The sequence below is a fragment of the Prunus dulcis genome, chromosome 4 (assembly GCF_902201215.1).
Source record: "Prunus dulcis chromosome 4, ALMONDv2, whole genome shotgun sequence".
NCBI classification, from domain to species: Eukaryota; Viridiplantae; Streptophyta; class Magnoliopsida; order Rosales; family Rosaceae; genus Prunus; species Prunus dulcis.
In genome coordinates this window covers 9080162-9107832 of record NC_047653.1, presented here as the reverse complement: position 1 = coordinate 9107832, position 27671 = coordinate 9080162, and the positions used below count along the sequence as shown (strand labels likewise).

The following is a 27671-nucleotide window of genomic DNA, read 5'->3' as shown; positions in this document are numbered from 1 at the left end:
CCCATCAGCTCTGCGCATGTGGACCTCCAGGCTCCCTTTGTGGCTTTGTTCTCCAGCCAAATGCTGGGGCTTTTGCTGCTTCTTATTATAATTGTATGGGCCTTCTAAGACAGCAAGTTAATTCATCAAACAAATGGGCTAACCTTATTAAGCATTGAGCTATTTTAGTTGGGCTATTTTCTCTTTCTCTCTTATGCTCACCCACATGTTTGGGCTCAAGAAATGGACTTGAGTTTTGAGGCTCCCAAGCAACCATAGACTTCCATTTCTTGGCTCATCAATGGGCATCATGACAACTTGTTATCATCCATACCACAACCCACTCAAGCAATCCCAGGCAATTCGAGTGGCTTGGCCCCATTTAGGCCTGTAGCGTGGTTGGGTGTGCAATAATGATTTCCTGCTTGACATGCTTTAATTTTATCGTTCCTGAAGAGGGACATGACGTTTAGTTTAGCATGAGCTTGTAGAGCCAGTGTATTTTACAATCTTTATCTCAATTCCTAGCATGACGGATTATTTATTTGGGATGACATGTGGACTGTGACTCGTGCATGGTGGACTTTCGTGTGCTCCAAATTGAGTCTTTCTTAACAAGGCATCGTACTGAACCGGGAATTCATTCGGGCCCAACCGTGGATTTTTTTGAGCCTCAACACTTTTAACGTTTGATTTCTTCAAAAACAAATAGGAAAGCTTTTGCAGCTTGACCAAAAAAAAAAAAAAAGGAAAGCTTTTGCAGTGACAAAGCATATAAATAGAGCAGCTTTTCCGATCGGTAGGGTACGGAAAGGAAATTCCTAGAAGCTTTTCTTCTTCACCTACATTACTTCGGCTCTGCTCATCAGGACCAAAATTTGTAAGTTCCTAAACTTACTCTTTCCTTCTTCTGGGAATTTTTTTAGAGCTTTTTTGTCAGCTAAAAATTATGGGTCTGGTTTTTAGTATTTTCTTCCCTGATGGGTTTTTTTTTTTTTTTTTTTGGGTTTGGTATGAATATTATGACGTTTAGGGTTCTTTTTGCTCTGTTCTTTTTAGTGCTCTGCTTTAAGAACAGCTCCCCTGTTTTTTTTTTTTCTCAATTTGTGCTGAGTTTTGTCTCTATTGCTTTTCTCAGGTGGTATAACTATTTGAATTTGCAAGACATGGATAACATACAAGATATCACACAACGGATACACGAATTGAAATTTGAAGCGATGGCACACGCTTTTCCTGAGGAAATCATACAAGAGATCCTAATTAGGCTATCCGTTAAATCTCTGATCAAATGCACTTCAGTCTGCAAGGCATGGAGGTCCATGATCATAAACAAAAGCTTTATTCATGCCCACCTCAACCCAACAGTGGACTTTGCTAACCAGAATGACATTGACCTCCTCCTACTCCACAGAATTTCTGGTAGCAATAGCCTCAACTACCACCAAAACACGTTCATTCACAAGGTGAAAGACGAGGTTCACTCTGTGCATCATGATAGCCAGGCGTTTGATGTGTACTCCAAGATCGAATTTCCAATTGCCGCAAAGAAAAACTACGGCAATTCACATCTTCGTGTGGTTGGCACTTGTGATGGGCTAATTTGCCTTGCGGATGATGTCCCCTCTTATGCTGACAACTTCATTATATGGAACCCAGCCATTAAAAAGTCAGTGACCCTTCCCATGCCTGGTATTACTTATGAGACGCATGGTGGGTACGATGCTTCTATTGGGTTCGGTTTTGATGCTACAACCAATGACTATAAGGTTGTGCGAGTTGTGACTTTATTGGATGAAGATGATGGGACGCCAACTCTAACTGAGGTTTATTCCCTAGCCACCGGCACATGGAGCAGTCCTGCTTGTGTTTCTCCTACATGTCGAATAGAAATGGCCGCATCCAGTGCTTTTGTTAATGGGGTTCTTCATTGGCCTGTAGTCTGTCAAACAGATGTTGATTCTTACTATATTATATTGACATTTGATCTGGGCAAGGAGGTGTTCAGTCAGATACCTATGCCGAAGATTATTCAATGGGATTTCAATTCGGGATTGCAATTGTCTGTTTCAGATAACAAAAAATCTATTGCTTTGTTCATGAGGCCCAACAATCGTGAAGATTTCTATAGGGATTATGGGCGTGAAGATTCTGTTCTTGATATATGGGTGATGAAAGAGTATGGCAGAGAGGAATCATGGACCAAATTGATTACTCTCAATCCACAAGGTCCAGAAACAATTTTCCTCAGCGCCTTATGTTTTAGGAAGAGTGGGGAATTACTGTTACTGCTCAAAGAAAAAGAGAGGCAGGAACTGTTATCACTAGACCTTGTGAGCAAACAGCGTAAACTTCTTGGGATTTCTGGATATAAATATTGTACTGGTCATTTTTATAAAGAGAGCCTCCTCTTACTCGACAAGAGCGATGCAGAGTCATACTAAGAGAAAGAACAGGTAATGTGATTATTGTGCTGAGAGCAGAACATTTCAATTCTTTAGTTATGTTCATTAAAAGCATGATTGGTGACTAAATTGCTGTGGGATATTTCTTATGTCAGACTTGTTGTGGGTTCTTTCTTTTAGCTGATTGTCTTTCTCGCTTCTGTTGGTAGAACACAACTTGTGACTAAAGTCAACACAGCTCTCATGGAGACTCAATTTGGATATCAAAAAGTTAAAAACAGTGTAATTATAATTTATAATAATATCTACTAAGCTCTCATGTAAACACGATTAGACTGGTCTTTTATGTGCTCTTAGTCTTAGTCAACTTGGTATGACTTTAGACATTGGACTGATTGCAGCTACTGTAGTGAAGTCTGTGTATTCAGTTTGCATGGTTTTGTTTGCTGCTTTAATCCCTTTTCCAATGTTTTCATTTGTACATTAGTTTCTTTTCCAATTTAGCTTTCATTTGTGTAAGCATGAAGAGGAAGTTTGATTTGCACTCCTGAAGAAGTACTGGGAAAAGTTTTCATGACAAGTGATGTCAACTCTAATGCTTAACAATTGATTAACGCAGCACTTTTCTTGTTTTCTTTTGTTGCAGATTTGTAGTGCAGTAACGTTGTTTGCCGAAGGTGCCTGACGTGCCTGATGCCTGATGTGCGTCAACGTCCGTTTCTTGTTATCTATCTTGCTGATGTATTTTCGTTTTCTTGTTCATTTTTTTGCCGATTTGTAGGGCAGTAGCGTCCTATGCCTGATGTTTCTGTGTATTTACTTGGCATGGAACTTGTTATCTAGTAGTTCTTGCACTATTTATTCTTCAGCTTTTGGGAAGCTTTAATGGAAGTATCTAGTTACAAATTTCATTTGCCTTTGCAGTTCTCTGCACCAGTTTCCATGAAATGCTTTTGCAATTTTCTTTTCCATTTTTATTGCGTAGTTTTCCCTGAGCTGAACAATTTACAGCAGAATTCACTTTTAATTGAGTAATGAAGGTGACTTGAAATTGTACCCTGTTTTAGTTAACTGCATGCCTGCAACATATGATGGTTGTCTATTTTTGCAATTGCATTCGTTTGAAGACCATTTTTGCAACATTAAACTCAACCCCCATTCAACATTCGACTCAATAATAATGATTTTTAAATTTCATTAAAATTCCCAGAAGCTCGGACAAAGCACCTTGTTTCAGAGGCTAGAGCTGTTTCAGCATTTGAATTAAGAACTAGTCTGCTGTAAGAACATTTTAATTAGGAGTTGAAATCTCTTTTACAGTTTTTTATTGAATGATTTTCCTATAGGGATTTAATTAGGAGTGGAAATCAACTGGATACCATATGCTTGAAACTATAGTCAAAGCAAGGCAACACCAAGCATGTAATAATATACCAAATGATAACCTATATCAAAGGTTTATTCGAATTTCAAAACTAAGTACTAATTATATGACGGAGGAATTAGACCCATAACTACAATACAACAAGCCGATTAAGTATGAAAATCCCTATTAACCTCCACATCCACCTCCGCAGCCGCCTCGACAACCACCACCACTAGTGACACTACTAGATGCACACGATGAACAACGTCCAAGCATATAATCTGGTTTCATTTCTCTTAACAGTTTTACCAGCGTGATGATATACTGGAGGCAGAATAAGCTGGCTATTTGGTACATTGAGAGGCAATTTGTAACTTTTTTTTTTCCTTTCTGATGGATTTGGATTGGATTTTAGTACTTTTAATTTTCCGACTAAAACTTGTATATGAATGTTACTCTGCTGTAAGAACAGCTCCCTTGATATTTTGTTTTCTCAATTATAGCTGAGTTTTGTCTCCATTGCTTTTCTCAGTTGGTATAACTATTTGAATGCGCAAGACATTGATAACTTAAAAAATGTCAGACAAGGGATCAAATTGAAAATTGAAACGATCGCACGCTCTTTTCCTCAGGAAATCATACAAGAGATCCGAATTAGGCTACCTTTTAAATCTCTGATCAAATGTACTTCAGTCTGCAAGACATGGAGGTCCATGATCATAAGCCGAAGCTTTATTCACGCCTACCTCAGCCCAACAGTGGACTTTGCTAACCAAAATGGCATTCACCTCCCCCTACTCCACATAATTTCTGGTAGCTGTAGCCTCACCTACTACCAAAACAAGGTCATTCACAAGGTAAAAGACGAGGTTCACTCTGTGCATCATGATAAGCAAGCGTGTGATGTGTACTCCAAGATCGAATTTCCAATTGCCGCAAAGAAAAACTTTGGGAATTCACATCTTTGAGTGGTTGGCACTTGTGACGGGCTAATTTTCCTTGCAGATGATATCCCCTCTTTTGCTTACAACTTCTTTATATGGAACACAACCATTAGAAAGTTGGTGACCCTTCCCAGGCCTGGTATTACCTTTCGGTCGCATGGTAGGAACAATGCTTCTGTTGGGTTTGGTTTTGATGCCATGACCAATGACTATAAGGTTGTGCGACTTGTGACTTTATTGGAGGAAGATAAGCAGCCAACTACAACTCTAGCTGAGGTTTATTCCCTAGCCACGGGCACATGGAGCAATCTTGGTTGTGTTTCTCCTGCATCTCTAATAACAAAAACTGCAGCAGACGAAGAAGAAGCTTTAACAGAGCCATCAAAGTTCCTCTTGAGAAATGAGGGCTTGGGCGGAAGCCATCTGATTGGAGTAGCTTGGCCACGAGATCTCCTCGAATAGTAGTTGATACAGAAGAAGTACCATGCCAGAAGAACTCAACACAAGTGTGAGCAACAACTGTCAAACTTTTTGTTGGATGAGTGCATATACGTCGAAAGATACAACGATTTATGGACTCCCAAATCTGCCAACAAACAAGTAAGATTTTGCTCAAAGCTAGAGAAACTGTGATATGAGCATTGTAGTTAGTTAAACAATTCATTAAGCAATCCTGAAAAGAACCTCTTTGGCCAATAATTCTCAACACAGCGCCAAACAGAAGCTGCAAGAGGGCAATGCATGAAAAAGTACGAATGAAATTCTCAACACAGATACCTATGCCGAAGATGAGTTGGAATCCCAAGTGGGGATTGCAATTGTCTGTTTCAGATAACAAAAAATCTATTGCTCTGTTTATGAGGGATAACAGTTGTAAAGATTTCATGATGGATAATAGGCGCGAAGATTCTGTTCTTGATATATGGGTGATGAAAGAGTATGGCAGAAAGGAATCATGGACCAAATTGATTACTCTCGGTCCACAGAAAGACTTTTACCCAGGGCCTTATGTTTTAGCAAGAGCGGGGAAGTACTGTTACTGCTAACAAAAGAAGGGAGGCAGGAACTAGTTTCACTAGACCTTGTGAGCAAACAGTTTAAAAATCTTGGGATTTCTGGATATAAATATTGTACTGTTTATTTTTATGAAGAGAGCCTCCTCTTACTCGACAAGAGCGATGCAGAGTCTTACTAAGAGAAAGAACAGGTAATGTATTATAGTGCTGAGAGCAAAACATTTCAATTCTTTGTTTGCCAGGTTTTTATGTTGATTAAAAGCATGATTGGTGGCTAAATTGCTGTGGGATCTTTATTATGTCGACTTGTGTGGGTTTTTTTTCCTTTAGCTGATTGTCTTTCTCACTTCTATTGCTAGAGCACAACTTGTGACTAAAGTCAACTCAGCTCTCATGGAAACTCAATTTGGATATCAAAAAGTTAAAAATAATATAATTATAATAATAATATCAACTCAGCTTTCATATGTAAACACGGTTAGACTGGTCTTTTATGAGTGCTTTTAGTTTTTGACTCATATAATACCAAGTTGGTATGACTTTTGAGGGTGGACTGATTACTGCTATACTGTAGTGAAGTTTGTGTATTCAATTTATTGTTTGCTGCTGTAAGAGATTGTGCTATAGTTCAGGCTTTAATCCCTTTTCCAATGGTTTTCATTTGTATAATAGTTTCGTTTCCAATTTAGTTTTCATTTAGGGAGAGGAATTTTCATTTGCACTCCCGAAGAAGTACTGGGAAAAGTTTTCATCATGACAACTGATGTCAACTATAATGCTTAACAATAATTGATTAGCGTAGCACTTTTCTTGTTTTCTGTTGCTGCAGATTTGTAGTGCTGTAACGTCGTTTGCCTGAAGTGCCTGATGCCTGATGTGCAGTCACTCCCAGTTCTTGTTATCTAACATGTTGATGTTTGTTGCTGATTTGTAGGGCAGTAGCGTCCTATGCCTGAAGTGCCTGATGTTTCGTTGTATTTACTTGGCGTGGAACTTGTTATTTGTAGCGCTGATATGTTTTTTAAAAGTAGTTCTTGCACTATCTAGTCTTCAGCTTTTGAAAAACTTTAATGGAACTATTGAAGTATCTAGTTAAAGTTTTCATTTGGCTTCGCAGTTTGGAACTCTGCACCATTTTCTATTAAATGCCTCTGCAATTTTCTTTTCATTTTCATTGCATAGTTTTCCCTGAGCTCAACAATTGACAGTAGAATCTACTTTTGAATAATGAAGGTGCGTTGAAACATTAACTCAACCCCCATTCTCAACATTCTTCTCAGTAATAAACACAGATTATCTCAACTTTGAATATATCAAAAATCTCCACTACCTCCTCAGCCGCCACAACCTCCTTCTCGACAACCAACACCACCATCACCATGAGGAGCATGATCACTAGCTGTTGTTGCCAAAGCAACACCAGCCCCTGCCATAATAACCAACCCACAATCCTTAATCACTCGTCTGCCTCGCTTCTGTCTTCAAGCATATATTCTGGTTTCATTTCTCTTCACAATTTTACGGGCGTGATGATACATTATTTATTATATACTTGAGGAAGAATGCATGAAATTTCTTGACTTGAGTAACGTTTTCATTTATAAGAATAAGTTGGCTATTTGGTGCATTGAAAGGCAATTTGTAACATTGGTAAGTGTACGTTTTAAACCTTTAATTACACATTCAGATACCAATGAATTGATTTTTCCTTTTAAAAAAATTGGAAATGTTGTTTTCCTTTTTGCAATGGTTTGCTCTGAAATATTCTTCCTTTCCCTAGCACAAGATCCTGTAAATACAAAAATAAAAAATTGATTACTGTAGACAAAACTCAATAGTGGAAATTAGAACCTGTTAATACAAAACTAAAAAAATTGCTCGAGAATTTTTGCATGTGATGACTTTGATTGCTACTTTAGCAAAAAAGTGGAAGTTAGATCAAGGGCTGAACCAAATTCCTAATTAGAGAAGTATGCTGCACATCCATGGTGGATGTGTGGTTCAATCCCTAAATCCTCATAAATATTTGTATCATTTAGGGTATTTTCAATATGGAATTCTAGCTTTATGGCCCAAAAAACAAAATTAAAGAAACAAATATTTTTTTTTCCAAAATTAATACAAAAAACCTCTCATGACGAAAGGTCGTCAGCACAGATCTATGCCAGCGAAATTTGCTAGATTAGCAGAGTATAGCCGCCCGGCTATACTATTTCTTTTTAAAAAAAATTAAATATCCGAGTACAGCCTGCCTGTACTATTTTGCCACATTACAACTTAGAATTTTGTGTATAATATGTGAATTTTATGTTTCTTATTGAACTTTTTATACCAAATACGTTAAACACGTAAAATACACACGTACCTATACAATTTTTCCAACATTAACTGAATCTCCATTCAACACACGGCTATACTATTTCTTTTCGAAAAATTAAAAAACCTAGTCTAGCCGCAAGGCTATACGTTATCAAAAAGAGTAAAGCCATTCGGCCATACCATTTTTTAAAAAAATTAGGGAATTTTTTAAAATGCAGTATAGCCGGCCGGCTATACTATTTATATATATCTAAAAAAAAGAGACCCTCACAGCGCCTATGCGTCACGTGTAAAAAAAAAGTTAAAGCCAAGTGTCTATAGCCATGCGGCTATACAATTTTTATTAAAAAAAATAAAAATCCTTGTATAGCCGCGCGGCTGTACTATTTTGGCACACTACAACTTAAAAGTTCAGCCACTATATTATTTTTTAATATATATTGTTTTTATTCAATAATGTATGTGAACTTTGTGTATAATACGTGGATTTTGTGTGCCTTATTGAAATTTTTGTAAAAAAATATGTGTATTAAACAGGAAAAATACATACGTATATGTATAATACGAGTATTGTACATTTGGTTTTCAAAGACTTGGGCCTTGGGGCTCTTGGACTCTGGGGAAATCTAATTAAGACAACCAAACGAAATAAGTAATTTATTTTTTTAACGTCCATTGAACTTCAAGTACTTACTATTTATTTAGTCATTTGTGAAATCAGTAACATATTTAAATATTGACTAAAGAAATAATAATCAAAACATAATTACTAATTAAAGTAATTCAAAAGAGGTAAGATATTACTTAATTAAATATATTAAATAAAAGAAGTTGGCCCAAAAAACAAAATTAAAGAAATAAATATTTTTTTTTTCCAAAATTAATGCAAAAAATCTCTCCCAGTGGAATTTGTTGGATTAGCAGAGTATAGCCGCACGGCTATACGAGCTATACTATTTCTTTTCAAAAAAAATTAAAAATTAGAATTTTGTGTATAATACAAGAATTTTATGTCTCTTATTGAAATTTTTATACCAAATACTTGTATTAAACACGAAAAATACATACGTACATGTATAATACTATTTTTGCAACATTAACTGAACCTCAATTCAACATTAGCGGAGTATAGCCGCACGGCTATACGTCATAAGGCCCGCCAGAGCCTAAGTTCCACTTGTCAAAGAAAGTAAAGGTGTGCGGCTATTTAAAAACCCGGTATAGCCGCCCGGCTACTATTTAAAAAAAAGGACACGCACACATTGCCTGTGCGCCACGTGTCAAAAAAAGTAAAAGCCAATTGTCTATACTATTTTTCGAAAAAAATTAGAGAAGAACCGAGTATAGCAATCAGCAGATAAATAGAGAAAGAGAGGTCCCTCCCTCTGATCCGTTAGGGTTCTACTCTTTTCTTCTTCTCTAACGCAGCACAACGAACGAGAGGCTGCATCTGGACCCAAAACTGTAAGTTCCTAAAATTTCTCTTTCCTTTTCTGTGAATTTTTTAAGAGCTTTTTTCTCCGATAAAAATGATGAAAGCTTTAGTGTTTTTTTTTTTTTTTTTTCCTTATGGGTTTGGATTTTTGATTTATTGAATGGAGATTGGGTTTGATATGAAAAATGTGACGTTTAGGGTTCTTGTTGTTCCCTTTTTTTAGTTTAAATTTTATAGTTTATGTATATGAATGTTACTCTGCTGTAAGAACAGCTCCCCCTGATTTTTTTTTTTTTTTTTTTCCCTTCAATTATAGCTGAACTTTGTCTCTATTGATTTACTTTCTCAGTTTGTGTAACTATTTGAATGTGCAAGACATGGATAACATACAAGATATCACACAACTGATATACACATTCAAAGTTGAAGCTTTTCCTCAGGAAATAATACATGAGATCCTATTTAGGCTACCAGTTAAATCTTTGATCAATTGCACCTCAGTGTGCAAGCCATGGAGGTCCATGATCATGAACCAAAGTTTTATCCAAACTCACTTCAGCCATACAGTCGACTTTGCTAATCAGAAGGACATTGACCTCCTCCTATTCCACAGAATTTCTGGTAGTGGGCGCACCATCTACTGCCACAACACAGTCATTCACAAGGTAGAAGTCGAGGTTCACTCTTTGCATTATGATAATAAGGCTTTTGATGTGCACTTCAAGATAGAATTTCCAATTGCTCCAAAGAAAAAACTGCTCAATCCACATCTCCGTGTGGTCGGCACTTGTAACGGGCTAATCTGCCTTGCGGATGATATCTCCGCTTATGGTTACAACTTCTTTTTATGGAACCCAACCATCAGAAAGTTATTGACTCTTCCCAGGCCTGGTATTACCTTTTGGACGCATGGTGCATACAATGCTTCGATTGGGTTCGGTTTTGATGCTATGACCAATGACTATAAGGTTGTGCGACTTGTGACTTTAATGGATGAAGTTGAGAGCCAACTCTAGCTGAGGTTTATTCCCTAGCCACGGGCACATGGAGTAGTCCTGCTTGTGTTTCTCCTACATGTCAAATAGAAATGGCTGCATCCAATGCTTTTGTTAATGGGGTTCTTCATTGGCCTGTAGTCTCAAACAGCGATCATTGCTATTTTATACTGACATTTTATCTGGGAAATGAGGTGTTCTGTATGATACCTATGCCGAAGATTATCCAATGGAACTTCAATTTGGGATTGCAATTATCTGTTTCAGATGACAGAAAATCTATTGCTCTGTTCATGAGGGATAAGGGTCATGAACATCCTCATGAAAATTTCATGATAAATAATAGTCGTGAAGATTCTGTTCTTGATATATGGGTGATGAAAGAGTATGGTAGAAAGGAATCATGGACCAAATTGATTACTCTCGGTCCACAAGGTCCAGAAAGACATTTACCCAGCGCCTTATGTTTTAGGAAGAGTGGGGAACTGTTACTGCTCAGAGAGGAATGGGGGCAGGAACTAGTAGTATCACTAGACCTTGTGAGCACAGAGTTTAAAAATCTTGGGATTTCTGGATATAAATATTGCACTGTTGATTTTTATAAAGAGAGCCTCCTCTTACTCGACAAGACTGATGCAGAGTCGTACTAAGAGAAAGAACAGGTAATGGTTTTCAAGAACAGTTTAATTATTTGTTTGCTAGGTTTTTATGTTATGATTGGTGACTAAATTTCTGTGGGATCCTTATTAAGTCGACTTGTTGTGGGTTCTTTGTTTTAGCTGATTGTCTTTCTCGCTTCTGATGCTAGAACACAACTTGTGACTAAAGTCAACACAGCTCTCATGGAAACTCAATTTGGATATCAAAAAGTTAAAAACAATGTAATTATAATAAATATCAACTCAGCTTTCATATAAACACGGTTAGACTGGTCTTTTATGTGCTCTTAGTTTTTGTCTTATATAATATGGTATGACTTTAGATGGTAGACTGATTGCTGCTACTGTAGTGAAGTCTGTATTCAATTTACATGTTTTTGTTTGGTGCTGTAATAGATTGTGCAGTAGTTCATGCTTTAATCCCTTTTCCAATGTTTTCATTTGTACAATAGTTTCGTTTCCAATTTAGATTTCATTTTTGTAAGCATGAAGATGAAGTTTCATTTGAACTCCTGTAGAAGTACTGGGAAAAGTTTTCATGACTAGCGATGTAAACTCCAATGCTTAACAATTGATTAACGCAGCACTTTTCTTGTTTTCTTTTGTTGCATATTTGTAATGCAGTAACGTTGTTTGCCCAAAGTGCCTGATGTCCATTTCTTGTTATCGGTGTATTTAGTTGACGTGCCTGATGTCACTTTTTATTATTCTTCAGCTTTTGGAAAACTTTAATTGAACTAATGGAAGTATCTAGTTACAAATTTCAATTACCTTTGCAGTTTGAAACTCTGCACCAGTTTCCACGAAATGCTTTTGCAGTTTTCTGTTACATTTTTATTGCATCGTTTTCCTGAGCTGAACAATTGACAGCTGAATCCACTTTTAATTAAGTAATGAAGGTGATTTGAAATTGTACCCTCTTTTAGTTAACTGTATGCCTGCAACGCCTTCTCCAATGGCCCTCATTCGATTGCAACTTGCAAACAACATATGATGGTTGTCCATTTTTGCAATTGCATTTGTTTGAAAAAACTGCTCAATTCACATCTCCGTGTGGTTGGCACTTGTAACAGGCTAATCTGCCTTGCAGATGATATCTCTGCTTATGGTTACAACTTCTTTATATGGAACCCAACCATTAGAAAGTTAGTGACTCTTCCCGGGTGGTGTTACCTTTTGGACGCATGGTGCATACAATGCTTCTATTGGAGTAGAGAAATACTAACGTGACTTACAAGGTTTGTCTTCTCCCTTGCATTGCATTATCCGTTAAGAGCTGATATGAGTTATTTAGCAATGGTGTTTATTGATTTCAGGATCAACAATATGAGTTCGCTTGATACTGGATTATGAAAAATGCACCCGTCATCTGACTTGTAAAAGCACAATAAAAGCGGGCATAAGTTTCCGTAAGAAATTAAACAAAACAGACTTTCTTGTTGGTGGCCCAAAACAGTGGAGATCCATACTCAAGTGGGATGTCATTGAAGAAATATATTTGCTTGAATGCATGTGCAATGTGAAGAACATTGATGTCTTTGGGTGTTTTCTTATAAAGAACATATGGTAATTCCTCACCATCTTTAATCCTTCTAAACAAACCCGCATTACCCGATGTTGTCGCCTCATTCCAAACGATCCATGGTTTTGAACTCTCTCAAACTCGCGTAATGTAGCACATAAAGCAGCAATGCACTGTACAGGATCGTTTGAACCGAGCATAACATCCGAGGCAATAAATCAATCTACACAAACTTGGTCCTAATTACTTGTCATGGAAACAGTATTATATTCGGTCACATTTTATTTTTACTAGTGTAACAAAAGTAGAGGTGTGAAACGGGTCGGGTCGGTTCAGCACAATATGAGTGCAACCCATTTAAATATAGCACGATACGGCCCAAAAATAATTATTAGTGGGCAGTGCTAGACACGGCACGAAAGCTTAGGTCAGATTGAAAAATTAAGTCCAACAAACAAAGCTGGCCCGCAACTCGCTATATGCCCTGCCTGAGCCCAAACCTGACCCAAGCCCACTCTAAGCCCGACATGAACCCACTTAATTAATTTTTTTATTTTTGTAATTCCACTCTCTAATTCAAATTTCCTTTTTTTCCTTCTTTGGTCGACAACACAATAAGTCACTTTCCTTTTCTGATGAAATTAGCAAACAAAAATTGGGTTTAGTTGAAACTTTAAAGCATAGAACAATATCAAAAAATAGCATCGACATTCGAAATGGGTACGTTTTGTTTGTTTTTCTGGTATAATCTGTCTCCCAAAAAAGAAGGAAAAAAAAATTGTTTAAAGTTATTAGCAAATAAATTATGTTTTTTATTTATATTATTAAAGCAGCCATCTTTCCAACATAAATTTTGAAGCCTGAACTCAAAAAACACATTTCTTTAAACATAATTTAAGCTATACTTTATGTTTTTTAACTTTGTTTTCAGTTAATGAAGTTATTTTATTTTTTGTCCCCAATTTTTTTTTTTTTAATAAATATTTGATCCTAAAAAACAAAAACAAAAATATTAGAGAGAAATTGTAATAAAATAAAGAATGGGCCTAGGTAAAAAATAAATAATAAAAAAACACCAAATGGGCCTGTGGAGATAAAGTTACATTACAGAAACCAAGCGGTCCAAGAAAAAGAAGGGGTCAAAATAGAAATTAGACACAATTATAGCGAAAAATGAAAATTTCGACAATAAAAAATTGTTCCCGCGAAGCTTATGCAGTTCATAAACCCATAAACCATAGATAAACTTTCGTCAAGCTTTTAATTTGGTACGGAGCTTTAGACGCAGGCAGGCAATCTCAGGCTCAGCATATAAATAGAGAAGAGAGGTCCCTATGATCTGTTAGGGTTTGGGCCGACGCCTCTCTCTCCCCTCACTATCATGTCTTAGAAGCTAGGGTTCTACGCTTTTCTGCTTCACTCTTCTTCTCTAGCACAGCACTGATAACAGTAAGAGAATATTGAGGAAAGAAGAAGAAGGAAGAAGAAGAAGTCTGAGAATAGAAGGCTTTTTATTGATTATCTGTAAAACTGATTACAATGAAATAGTGCTTATATAGTAAACTAACAGACTCTCTTAACAAACTAATAGATTCTCTTAACACTCTAACAGACTCTCTTAACAAACAGAACACGTGCTATTCAATATAATATATGAATATATGGTTATTATTCCCCTCAAACCCAGCTGAGCTGCTAAGTTGCAGATTCCTGCAATGTCTCAGAAAAATAGGACCATGAAGTCCCTTTGTGAAGATGTCTGCTACCTGTTCTTCAGTGGGAATATACTGCACAAACAAGTCTTTCTTTTGGACTCTTTCTCTTACAAAATGAAAGTCAATATCTAAATGTTTGATCCAAGAATGATACACAGGATTTGAACTTAAAGCAAGGGCTGAAAGATTGTCACAATGTATTGTAGGAGGCTGTGGTAAGAATATCTTTAAATCAAGTAAAACTTGTCGAACCCATGCTAGATCAGCTGCTGTATTGGCTAATGCCCTGTACTCAACCTCAGTTGAACTTCTAGAAACAGAATTTTGCTTCTTAGATTGCCAGGAAACTGGATTGTTGCCAAGATAAACCACAAAACCAGTGGTCGATCTGCGAGTATTCACATCTGAGGCCCAATCTGCATCACTATAAGCATGAAGATCCCAAGATCCACTTGTAAAATTCAGACCATGATCCAAAGTACCATGAATATACCTTAAGATGCGCTTAACCAACTGAAAGGTAAATCGGAAGGTTGAGTCATATACTGACAGACAGTATTAACAGCATAACAAAGATCAAGTCGAGTGAATGTCAAATATTGCAGTGCCCCAACAATACTCCTGTAGATGGTTGGATCAGATAAGGAGTCACCCTCCAAAGCCAAAAGCTGACAATGTGGCTTACATGGAGTAGTACAAGATCGACATGTATCCATACCAGCCTTTGCAAGTAAATCTCTAGCATATTTTGTTTGACAGACAAAGATATCTCCATTATCATGGTAAGAAATCTGCAGTCCTAAGAAGTAGGTTAATCGCCCCATATCTTTCATTTCAAACACAGCACTTAATTCATCAATAACCTCTTGAACTAAACTATCTTTAGAACCAGTCAAGATAATATCATCAACATAGAGGAGAAGAATAACACTATCTGAACCAACATGCTTAACAAAAAGACTTGGATCAGAATGAGAAACAGTAAAACCAATGGCTGGAAGATGACCTGTGAATTTTGCATTCCAAGCTCTGGGTGCTTGTTTTAGCCCATAAAGAGATTTTCTCAATCGACAAACATGGGTTGGATACTTAGAGTCTTCAAAACCTTGAGGTTGGCGCATAAACACTTCTTCTTCAAGGTCACCATGAAGAAAAGCATTTTTCACATCAAGTTGTCTAAGAGACCACCTGTTCATAGCAGCAATACTCAAAACCAATCGGACTGTTGTATGCCTTACAACAGGGCTAAACGTCTCACTAAAATCTAGACCAGTTGCTTGACTGAAACCTTGCACAACCAAGCGAGCCTTATGTCTTGCTACAGACCCATCTGAGTTCTTCTTAACTCTATAAACCCATCAGCTACCAACAATGTTTTTATCCACAGGCATAGAAACTAAATCCCATGTATCTTGGGTGTGCAAAGCTTCAATTTCTTCTCTCATAGCCTGTATCCAAACAGATGACTGAGAAGCAACCTTATAAGTGGCTGGTTCAGCAGCGTCATGAAGAGAAGGAATAGTAGTAAGATAGCATTGATATTCCTCAAATGGCTTAGGCTTGACAATACCACTCTTAGACCTTGTCTGCATAGGATGCATAGGAGGAGGCATAAACGGTGAAGAAGATTCTTGAGAAGGCAAAAGAACTTGTAATTGTTGAGCATTAAGAACTTGTAAATTCTCTATAGAGTCTGCACTCGAACCAACCAAAACAGGATCACCACCAAAAGAGGCAGAAACACGGGAAGGGATATCAGAGGATTGTGAGGAAGCAAGATTAGGAACTGGACTAGAAGCCAAGGAAGGCACATGATGCGAAATAGAAACTACAATAGGTGGAGCCTTGAAAGAAGATGAAGGACAAGAAGAAATATTGCTAGATGGAAGTGAAGGCTTGGAGTGCCCAAAAGGAAAGACACTCTCATCATGAACCACATGCCTAGAGAGAAGGAATCGGTGAGTAGTAGTGTTATAGCATATAACACCTTTATAACCCTGTGAATATCCCATGAAAACACACTGTACAGTCCTAGATTGAAGTTTATGTTCATTAAATGGTCTAATATATGGATAAACAGTTGTGCCAAAGACTCTTAGATGCTGAAGAGGTGGAGGCTTGTCAAATAACTTTTGAAAAGGAGACTGATTTCCAAGAGCAATACTAGGCATAAAATTGATCAAGTAAGCAGCATGTGCCACAGCATGATACCAAAACTGACCAGGAAGATTGGCAGGAACTAACAGAGTTAAGGCAGTTTCTATAACATGGCGATTCTTTCTCTCAGCAAGACCATTTTGCTGTGGAGTAGAAGGACAAGACAACTGGTGAATGATGCCTTTTGAGTCAAGAAAAGAGGCAAATTGTGAACTATTAAACTCACCACCCCCATCGCTTTGAAAATATTGAAGATGAGCACCAAATTGAGTACTAATAAAAGCGTAGAACTTAAGAAAGATCTCAAAAACTCCATATTTATTGAGCAGTGGATAAAGCCACAGGAAACCAGTACATTCATCAACAAATGAGACATAATAGCGATATCCATCTATGGATTTATTTCTAGAGGGACCCCATACATCACTATGGATCCTCTGAAAAGCTATTTTAGACCTAATATGCTCACTAGGAAAAGGCAACCTATGCATTTTGCCATGCAAACAAGCAGAACATAGGGCAGAAACATAATCAGTAGAAACAGACACAGCAGAGGCCTGAAGCATTAGTTTCACAACTTCATTTGTTGGGTGACCTAACCTTTTATGCCAAAGAGAGGATTTAATTTGTTGGCCAAGATAGGCAACTGGAGCAGAAGAAAAACAGGAAGCATGATTCAAGACAGAAGAAGTAGCTAGAGGAATGTGATAGAGACCTTGATTACTCTTGCCCTGAAGAACAATTTGCTTGGTGAGCTTGTCCTGTATGCAAAAGCCAGAGGCATCAAAGGTGATAAGACAATTGTTATCTTTACACAATTGATGAACCGATAAAAGATTGGCTTTAAGTTTGGGAACATGAAACACAGATGGCAGAGATAAAGATCTGGTATTGGCACAAGAAATAGAAGTAGTGCCAAGATTAAGAATTTCCAAACCTTCCCCATTACCAATAGTAACATTCTCAGGCACATCACAAGAAGTGATATTATGCAGCTGAGAGGCATTTCCAACCATATGATGAGAAGCTCCTGTGTCAGCAATCCAGACCTGCTCTGGAGAATAAGAAGACTGAGCCGTCATAGCAGTTAAGGAGGATGGCGGTGCTTGCCCTTGAAAAGCATAGTTAGAACGGTGATAACAATCCAAAGCAGCATGCCCTCGTTTGCCACATATTTGGCACTCAACAACATGTGAAGAAGCATCCGAAGAGGGAGCATGTCGAAAATAACAGTTCACCTCCATATGACCTCGTTTGCTGCATATTTGACATTCTGGCACAACTTTGTACGAACCAGAACCACCAAAATTGGAAGAGGGAGCACCACGAAAACCAGATGAGCGAAACTGAGATTGTTGATTCCGACCGCCAGTAAACCTTCCACAACTAGAAGAAAAATCACGAGAGAGAGGAGGCAGAGAATGAGAAGGAGTAGGCAATAAGCCCTAACCTGAGAAGGAGTAGGCAATAAGCCCTGACCAGAAGCAACAGAAGAAGGCTAAGCACTAGAAGACGAATTCGCAGCATATAGACCGGAGTGATGAACAATACGAGTCTCAGCAGTTTGCTCTGCAGCTAGGAGTTGAGCACGAAAATCCTTAAGAGTGATTGGAGAATCACGAGCAATCAAAACAGTCTTGATTATGGCATACTCAAGTGGTAAACCATTCAATGCAGCAATAACAAAATCATCATCGAAAATGAGCACAGCAGCCGCACGCAATTGGTCACGAATATGTTTAAGACGAAGCAAGAAAGTTTCGATTTTTGAGCAGTCTGCAGTTCTATTTTCAGATGATTAATTCTTGCTCGAGAAACAGAGGCATAGCGATCATAGAGATAAAGCCAGGCCTCTCTAGCTGTTTGACTCCCGATGACATACTCAAGGGCTTCATCTGACAGAGAAGCAATAAGAAGGCTCAAGAGTGCCTTGTCTGTGCGAATCCAGTCTTTATAGGCAGCAGTGAGCTCAGAAGTAGCGCCTTCTTCATCGACAATGGCAAATTTGGGAGGAGAAACAGATGAACCATCGAAGTGGCCGAACAAATCGCAGCCCTGGAGTACCGACTCCAGTTGATAACTCCACTGCAAGAAGTTATCATCGTTAAGCCGAATGGTAAGCATGCCCAAAAGACCATCAATTTTGAGAAAATAAGCCATGAAAGCAAAAATTAGGGTTTCACAGAAGAAAATTTGTTTTGAGAAAATTGCAGAGAAATTGAGATATCAGGATTTGAGATTGACAGAAGAAAGAAGCAGAGAAATGAGAAAGAAGAGGATGCGGAAGTGAATAGACCTCAGAATCGAACCTAAGCTCGTGATACCATGATAACAGTAAGAGAATATTGAGGAAAGAAGAAGAAGGCAGAAGAAGAAGTCTGAGAATAGAAGGCTTTATATTGATTATCTGTAAAACTGATTACAATGAAATAGTGCTTATTTAGTAAACTAACAGACTCTCTTAACAAACTAATAGAATCTCTTAACACTCTAACAGACTCTCTTAACAAACAAACAAAACACGTGCTATTCAATATAATATACCTGAACTTTTTCTCTTCTTTTTCTGGGATATTTTTAGAGCTTTTCTGTTTCTTATAAGAATGTTGGGTTTGGATTTAGTGTTAGTATTTTCCTGCTGGGTTTGGATTTTTGATTTGTAGAGTGGATGTTGGGTTTTATCTGAAAAATATGACGCATCTTTTTCGTTTTTGATTTGTAGATTCGATGTTGGTCCTCAATACTGGATCTTTTTAGTTTTAGTTTTCTCCTGAGTTACTCTGCTTTCAGAACAGCCCCATGATTTTTATTTTTATTTTATACTCAATTATAGCTTCTTCTTTTTTGTTTCTATTGTTTTCTCAGTTGGTATAACTGTTTGAGTGTGAAAGACATGGATGATATACAAAATATCACACAAGGGATGCACGAATTGAAATTTGGAGAGATGGCAGGCTCTTTTCCTCAGGAAATCATACAAGAGATCCTAATTAGACTGCCCGTTAAATCTCTGATCAAATGCACCTGTGTGTGCAAGACATGGAAGTCCATGATCATAAACCCAAGCTTTATTCGCACCCACGTCAGCCCAGCAGTCCAGTTTGTTAACCAGAATGACATTCACCTACTACTCCACAGAGTTTCTGGTTTGCAGATGACCACCTTCTTCGGCCAAACGGTCATGTACAAGGTAAATGACGAGGTTCTCTCTGTGCATTATGATAACCAGGCTTTTGACCACTACTCCAAGATAGAATTTCCAATTGCTACCCAGGGAAAAAAGCACAACTCATATATTCGTGTGGTCGGCATTTGTGATGGGCTATTCTGCCTTGCGGATGATATGTTCCGTTATTGTTACAACTTCTTCATATGGAACCCAGCCATTCGAAAATTAGTGACCATTCCCTGGCCTAATGTTAGATTTGATACGCATGCTGGGTACGATGCTTCGATTGGATTTGGTTTTGATGCTACGACCAATAACTATAAGGTTGTGCGAGTTGTCACTTTATTGGATCAACGTGGGACACCAACTCTCGCTGAGGTTTATTCCCTGGCCACTGGCACATGGACCAGTCTTGGTTGTGTTTCTCCTACCTGTCTAACAGATGGACGTGCATCCAGTGTTTTTTTCAATGGGGTTCTTCATTGGCCTGTATTCTATAAGACAAATGGTGATCTTTACTATTTTATATTGACATTTCACCTGGGCAAGGAGGTCTTCCGTAAGATGCCTATGCCGAAGATTATCAAATGGAAATTCGACTTCGGAATGCAATTGTCTGTTTCAGATAACAGAAAATCTATTGCTCTGTTCAGAATGGATAACAGGTTTGAAGATTCTTTTCTTGAGATATGGGTGATGAAAGAGTATGGCATAAAGGAGTCATGGACCAAATTGATTACTTTTCGTCCACAAGGTCCAGAGAGACTTTTACCCAGGGCCTTATGTTTTAGGAAGAGTGGTGAAGTACTGGTGCTTCTCACTGACAAATCAAGGCAGGAACTAGTATCACTAGACCTTGAGAGCAAACAGTTCAAAAATCTTGGGATTTCTGGATATCAATGTTGCAATGTTGGTTTTTATAAAGAGAGCCTCCTCTTACTCGACAAGAGCGATGCAGAGTCTTACTAAGAGGAAGAACAGGTAATGTTATTATACTGTTGAGAACAGAACATTGCTTTTCAAGAAAATTTTAATTCTTTGTTTGCCAGATTTTTATGTTCATTAAAAGCCTGATTGGTGAATAAACTTATGTGCGGTCTTTATTATGTTTTGACTTGTTGTGGGTTCTTTTTGTCAGCTGATTGTCTTTCTTGCTTCTATTGCTAGAACACAACTTGTGACTAAGGTCAACTTAGCTCTCATGCAAACTCAATTTGGATATAATTATAATAATATCAACTCCGCTATGGAAAACGATGGGAAGAATATTTTCTTTCATAGTACTTTTGTTTACAATATTACACATGTATATATGAAAAAGCTAGGAAAGGCTAAGGTTCCATTGGCCAGTCTAAGAGCTGATGGCCGACACACTAAAACCAGGAAAAAACTATGCCCCTAAATTAAGGACGTGTAAATTAATCACTAAATCAATCACAGCTAGCAGCCACCAAGCTAACCTCACAGCTAGCAGCCACCCATACGTCCAATACTCCCCCTCAAGCTGGATCAAAGGGATTAATTGATCCAAGCTTGGACAGCAAGCGTTGAAACTGAGTGGAAGCAAGAGACTTGGTGAAAACATCAGCAAGTTGATCATGGCTCCGAGTGAAGGTGGTTTGAATTACCTTGGACTGAACTTGTTCACGAACATAGTGACAGTCAACTTCAATGTGTTTGGTCCGTTCATGGAACACGGGATTGGAGGCAATATGCATAGCTGCCTGATTGTCACAAAAAAGAGACATAGGTTTGTTGCTCAAAAAACCCAAGTCTGAGATAAGGCTCTTGAGCCAAATGAGTTCACATGCAGTGGAAGCCATGGCTCTATACTCAGCTTCAGCACTTGAGCGAGCAATTACATTTTGCTTTTTGCTCTTCCATGTCACGATGTTTCCTCCAACAAATGTGCAGTAGCCTATAGTGGATTTTCTATCAATAGCATTCCCTGCCCAGTCAGCATCGGTGTATGCCATGATTTGAGTATGACCATTGTTCTTCATGATAATTCCCCGACCAATGGAGCCCTTGAGGTATCTTAGAATCCTTTTAACAACATTTAAATGAGCCTCAGTGGGTGCATGCATGAATTGGCTTACAAGACTGACGGCGTAAGTTATATCCGGTCTAGTAATGGTCAGATATATAAGCTTACCCACCAGTCTTTGATAGTGACTTATATTGCTGAGAGGCTCTCCTTCCAAATCCAACTTCAATTTGCTATCAAGAGGTGTACAGGCCGGTTTGCAATCTATCATCTTCACTTCTTGAAGCAAGTCAATCACATACTTCCGTTGACTTAAAAACAGTCCCTTGGGAGAAGTAGCCATTTCAATCCCAAGGAAGTATTTTAACACTCCTAAGTCTTTAATGGCAAATTTCTGATGAAGAGAATGCTTAAGAGTGTTAATCTCATCAATATTATCACCTGTGATAATGATATCATCAACATAGATTAGAACAACTAATTTGCCAACTGATCCAGTTCGAACAAACAAGGATGAATCAGCATGACTTCTCTTGAAACCAAACTTTTCAAGTACAGAGCTCAGCTTGGCATACCAGGCACGTGGAGATTGTTTCAATCCATAAATGGATTTGTGAAGCTTGCAAACCATACTTGAATTATGTGCTTGTGGATGACCAGGAGGTAATTGCATGTAAACTTCCTCTTCAAGGTCTCCATGCAAAAAAGCATTTTTTACATCCATTTGGTACAACGGCCACTCATGATTAATTGCAACAGATAACAAGACCCTCACTGTACTCATCTTAGCCACAGGAGCAAATGTCTCCTTATAATCAACTCCAAACGTTTGAGTAAAACTGCGAGCCACCAACCTTGCCTTGTGTCTTTCAATTGAGCCATCAGAATTAAATTTGGTTTTGTAGATCCACCTACTGCCTACCACCTTCTTTCCCTTTGGAAGTTGGACTACACTCCAGGTTTTATTTTCATCCAAGGCCTTGAGTTCTTCTTCCATGGCTAGCCTCCAAACATCTTGAAGATTGGCTTCTTGAAAGTTCTTTGGTTCACTTTCATTTGACAATTTACTGAGAAAAGCTGCATGGGAGTGAGAGACTTTGGAGTAATTTACAAACTTATGAATTGGGTACCTTACATTGAACGTTACATAGTCTTGTAGCCTTGATGGTGGATGTCTATCTCGAGTTGGATTCCTCCGAGGGTGAGATGGGATCACAGTAGGTTCAGCTCCACTCTCTTCTATAGATGATGTGTCATTGTCATGAGGAACAACTTGTGCTTCGGAGGCTTCAGTTTCATCTCCAATAATCACGTTGTCAATATTGGTTGCATGAGAGTCACTGTTGTGAGGTACTGAATGAACACAATCACTTGTTTCGACTGGATTTGGTAATGGAAAGAAATCCAGTAAGTGCTCCCCCTGACGATTTTGATCTGATGGTTTGTTGAAATATGGTTTGATCTCATCAAACCTTACATCTCTTGAGACAAATAGCTTTCTGGAACATGGATTGTAACATTTGTAACCTTTTTGAGTGGAGGAGTAACCCATGAAAACACACTTAATTGCCTTGGGATCAAGCTTGTCTCGGGGATGGGATTGGATATGAGCATAACAAGTGCATCCAAAAATTCTCAGATGGGAAAGGTTAATTTTTTTGTTTTGCATGACCTCATATGGTGATTTTGAATCCAAAACCCGACTAGGCAGTTTGTTGATGAGGTAGGTAGCTGTAAGAACTCCTTGAGACCAAAACCTCTTAGGCACATTCATTTGTAACATTAGAGCTCTGGTTTTCTCAAGTAGATCCCTATTCTTCCTTTCGGCAATTCCATTTTGCTGAGGAGTACCTACACAACTTGTTTGATGTATAATGCCATGTGTGCTCAAATAGTTAGTCATATTTTTGGATGTATATTCAGTGCCATTATCAGACCTTAGTATGTGAATTTGAGACGAAAAATGGTTCATGACAAGATTATGAAAATTCTTGAAAGCATCCATGACTTCACTTTTGAATTTTAGGAGGTACAACCAAGTGACTCTTGAAAAATCATCAACAAAGGTAACGTAGTACCTATAACCATCAAAAGACTCTAGAGGTGCAGGTCCCCAAACATCGGAGTGCACCATCTCAAAAAGCTTGCTAGCTCTAGATATGGAAGAATTAAATGGAAGTCTAGTAAATTTTGACAAATGACAGATTTCACATACAAGTGAGGATTTGCATAAGCTAGGGAACAAAGTAGACAAAACAAATTCTGAGGGATGTGCTAGACGTTGGTGCCACAACTGATGTTCTAGATTTGAACTGACTTGGAACCCTTTTGGAACATTAAGGTTCTTTGAAAAATAGTACAGCCCATTTAGGTAGTGACCTTCACCAATCAGCTTCTTGGTGGCTAGATCCTGAAAAACAACATTGTGAGGGGAGAAAATTGCACGACAGTTGAGAGAATTTGTAATCCTTCCTACGGACAGCAATTGAAAAGGAAATGATGGAACATATAATGCTGTGGACTCAACACTATCTGAAATCAGTTTAACTTTCCCTCTACCTAGAACGGGTACTCCTCTACCATTTGCTATAGAAACTAGTGATGGTGTAGTGTAGCTTTCAAAATTGTATAGCTTTGAATATTGATTTGTCATGTGATCAGTGGCACCTGAGTCTATAATCCAAAAATCATGAGAATGACTAACATTTAGAGCAGTTGAAAGAGCACACATAATACCTGGAACATCTCCTTGAGGTACACGATTAGACTCAGCTAAGAATCCTGCAAACTGCCCAAGGAGAGCAGTTTGATTTTCTCCCGTCAATGCTTCGCTTGTGCTTCCTTTTTTGGTGTGAAGATAGGCTGAGAATTCATTTATCAAGTTAGCCGGATTGGCTGTGAAGTTCATCAGCCCATCAATTGATGTAGCAGCAGCAGCATGGGTTTTGGTTGTATGTGATCTGGTTTGTGAGCCCTTGTAGTCTCTTGAAGGCTTGTTCTCAAACTTTGGCTTCAACTCAGGGGGTAATATCCAGCATCGATCTATTAGATGTCCAATATTATTGCAGTGTAAACACTTCAGATCTGGCCTTTTTCCCTTGTACACTCTATCTCCAGATGACTTGTGGTTTGTCACAAAAGCTCTAGCCTCAGACACACTAGATTTGATGTCAACATTCATGACTTTCCTACGTACTTCTTCTCGCTGGACAGTAGTGCAAACACTTGCAAATGATGGAAGTTCGGGGTTCATTAGAATATGGCTTCTAAGATCTTCATATTCAGACCCCAAACTTGCAAGCAAATGAAAATTTTTGTCTTCCTCAGACCTTTTTAATAGTATGGCAGCATCGATAGTATGTGGTCGATACATATCTAGTTCGTTCCACATATTTTTCATGCAACCGAGATGATGAACAAAGGATTTATCACCTTGTTGGATACTTGCAAGATTCCTCTTAAGTTGGAACACTCGAGCTGCATTGTTTTGATTGCCATACATATCTTTGACTGCCTTCCAAAGGGAAAGAGAAGATTCTGAAAAACTGAAGATCTCAGACAGCTTAGGATCCATGGAGTTAAGGAGCCACGACATGACCAGTTGGTCTTTGCACAGCCATGCTTCATACTCCGGAGACGAATCTTCAGGTGCCTCAATGGTTCCATTAACAAATCCGAGTTTGGATCTTCCTCCAAGGGCAAGAGTTACTGCTCTAGACCATGGAAGATAGTTAAACTCATTTAACAACACAAAGCACAGTCGCTGGTTTGGGTTGACTTCAGCTTCTGGAAAACTAGAAGGAGGTGCTGTGAAGCTTTCAGCTTCAGAGCCAAAAAGATTATCTTCTGCCATTATTGAATGGCATGTACAGAAGAAACAAAGGAAAAAGAAATGGAGATAGGCCGGTTAAGGTTCCAGCTCTGATACCATGTGGAAAACGATGGGAAGAATATTTTCTTTCATTGTGCTTTTGTTTACAATATTACACATGTATATATGATTTGTGCAATAGTTCATTCATTAATTCCATGTCCAATGGTTCTCATTTGTAAAATAGGCCCTTTTACAATCTAGCTTTCATTCATGTAAGCATGAAGAGGAAGTTTCGTGCTTAAGCATTGATTAACCTAGTACTTTTCTTGTTTTCTTTTGTTGCAGATTTGTAGTGCCTCAACGTCCTCTACCCGACGTGCCTGATGCGCAGTAACTCCATTCTCTTGTTATCTCATATGCTAACATATTTTTGTTTTCTTGATTATTGTGTTGCAGATTTGTAGGGCAGTAGTGTTGTATGCCTGATGTGGTGGTGTATGGAACTTGTTATCTGTAGTGCTGGTATGCTTTCTGTAGTAGTTGTTGGACTATTTATTCCTCAGCTTTTGAAAAACTATAATGGAACTATGGAAGTATCTATCTAGTTACTAATTTCATTTGTCTTTAGATGCTTCTGCAGTTTTCTCGTATTTTTTAGTGTAATTTTTCCTGAGCTCAACGATTGACAGTAGAGTTCACTTTTAAGCGACAAAGGTGGCAAAATTATACAAGCTACCAGAAGAAGGGGTCAAAATGAAATCAGACAGGAATTATGGCGATAAAATGAAATTTCTACAACAAAATTGTTAGAGTTTTGAATAGATTGAAGGAGGAAGGAAAACACAGAGAGAGTAGTGAGCTTGACTGAATCGAAACAGTGTGTATTTTTCTATTGCATGCTCTGTGCTCAAATAGAGCAAGCTCAGTGTGAGCTATAACCGTATGAAAGAATAGTTGGATTCTCTTACATCACTGAGAATCACAGCCTTACATCCAAAACTGCTCTCTAGGATTTTTACACGTGGCTATAACCACTTAACATGACTAACGCCTAACACTTGTCTATCTTAGTGACAAAGTGAATACACCATTTAGCTTAGAAGCCTAATTACATTCTTATCAACTCACCACTTACATTTCAACACTCCCCTTTAAGTTGTGAGCTGATTTCACACCAAGTTTCTCTATGAGATAGCAGAAACGATCCTTAGCCAAAGCCTTTGTAAAGATATCTGCCAACTGCTCATTTGTGGGACAATAAATCAGATCCACAGTTCCTTCTTGCAAAGCATCTTTAATAAAATGATACCTTCGATCGATATGCTTGGTTTTTTTTTATGAAACACAGGATTCCTTGTAATGGCAATAGCTGAAATGTTGTCACAATGTAGAGGTGTAGCTTCTGTTTGAAGTTCTCCAAAATCTTCTAAGACAAATCTCAACCAAATAGCTTGTGTTGTTGCTTCAGAGGCACTGATGTATTCTGCTTCAGCAGTAGAGAGTGCAACACAATTTGCTTGACTGAGGCCCAAGCAAACACTCCACTACCAAAAGAAAAAGCATATCCAGAGGTGCTCTCACTATCATCCACAGAACCACTCCAATCACTGTCACAATAGCCAATTAGGACTGCCTCTTTTCCTTTCACATACTCTAGACCATAATCTAGAGTTCCTTTTACATATCTAAGAACACGTTTTGCTGTTCCAAGATGTTTGCTAGTGGGACAATGCATGAACCTTGCAAGCAAACTAGCTGCAAACATAATGTCGGGTCTAGTAGCTGTGAGGTACAGCAGACTTCCAACAATCCTTCTGTATTGCTCTTCACTTGCCAATCCACTTCCATCATCCTTACTTAGTTTCTCTGAGGTAACTAGTGGAATAGATACCGGCTTACACTCATTCAAACCAAATCTGCTTAACAGAGTTGTTGCATATTTCTTCTGATGAATGAATATGTTTGTTGGTGTTTAAATTACACCCATTCCCAAGAAATGATGCAAGAGCCCCAGATCAGTCATTTCACATTTCTCCTTCATGTCCTTCTTGAAGTCTTCTATCATTTCTTGATCATTTCCAGTGTAGACTATATCATCTACATAAATGGATACTATCAAGATGCTTGCTTCACCTCTTGCTTTGACATAAAGAGTAGCCTCACTTTGGCTCTTTGTGAAACCACACTCA

The 27671-nt window shown here is 38.2% G+C and overlaps 3 protein-coding genes and 2 pseudogenes across 5 annotated transcripts in view; 4 read left to right on the top strand and 1 right to left on the bottom strand.

The window, feature by feature from the left end:
- Positions 1 to 758: 758 nt before the first annotated feature.
- LOC117626134 (F-box/kelch-repeat protein At3g23880-like) lies at positions 759 to 3295 on the top strand. Its single transcript, XM_034357786.1, has 3 exons — positions 759 to 859; positions 1118 to 2435; positions 3031 to 3295. Exon 2 carries the CDS (start codon positions 1146 to 1148, stop codon positions 2421 to 2423), a length of 1278 nt encoding a protein of 425 aa, XP_034213677.1. The 5' UTR covers positions 759 to 859; positions 1118 to 1145; the 3' UTR covers positions 2424 to 2435; positions 3031 to 3295.
- Positions 3296 to 4066: 771 nt separating this feature from the next.
- Positions 4067 to 5156, top strand: LOC117625285 (annotated as a pseudogene).
- A 4260-nt stretch (positions 5157 to 9416) lies between these two features.
- Positions 9417 to 12733, top strand: LOC117625815 (annotated as a pseudogene). The gene is made up of 4 exons (XR_004585446.1): positions 9417 to 9493; positions 9814 to 11121; positions 12192 to 12356; positions 12435 to 12733. The product of XR_004585446.1 is annotated as an F-box/kelch-repeat protein At3g23880-like (transcript).
- Positions 12734 to 19459: 6726 nt separating this feature from the next.
- The window catches only part of LOC117626238 (F-box protein CPR1-like), an 8785-nt gene continuing 573 nt past the window's right edge, over positions 19460 to 27671 (top strand). The window contains exons 1-2 of one of the 2 annotated variants that reach the window (XM_034357902.1): positions 19460 to 20662; positions 25828 to 25993. In XM_034357902.1, the coding sequence (XP_034213793.1) occupies positions 19460 to 20650 (1191 nt within the window). In that variant the 3' untranslated portion in view covers positions 20651 to 20662; positions 25828 to 25993. Of the gene's footprint in view, positions 20663 to 25827; positions 25994 to 27671 lie in introns of those variants that run through there. The other variant, XM_034357900.1, reaches the window with a different exon arrangement.
- LOC117625284 (secreted RxLR effector protein 161-like) lies at positions 26921 to 27547 on the bottom strand. The gene is made up of 2 exons (XM_034356869.1): positions 27466 to 27547; positions 26921 to 27357 (listed from the first exon to the last, which is right to left on the bottom strand). Exons 1-2 carry the CDS (start codon positions 27545 to 27547, stop codon positions 26921 to 26923), a joined length of 519 nt encoding a protein of 172 aa, XP_034212760.1.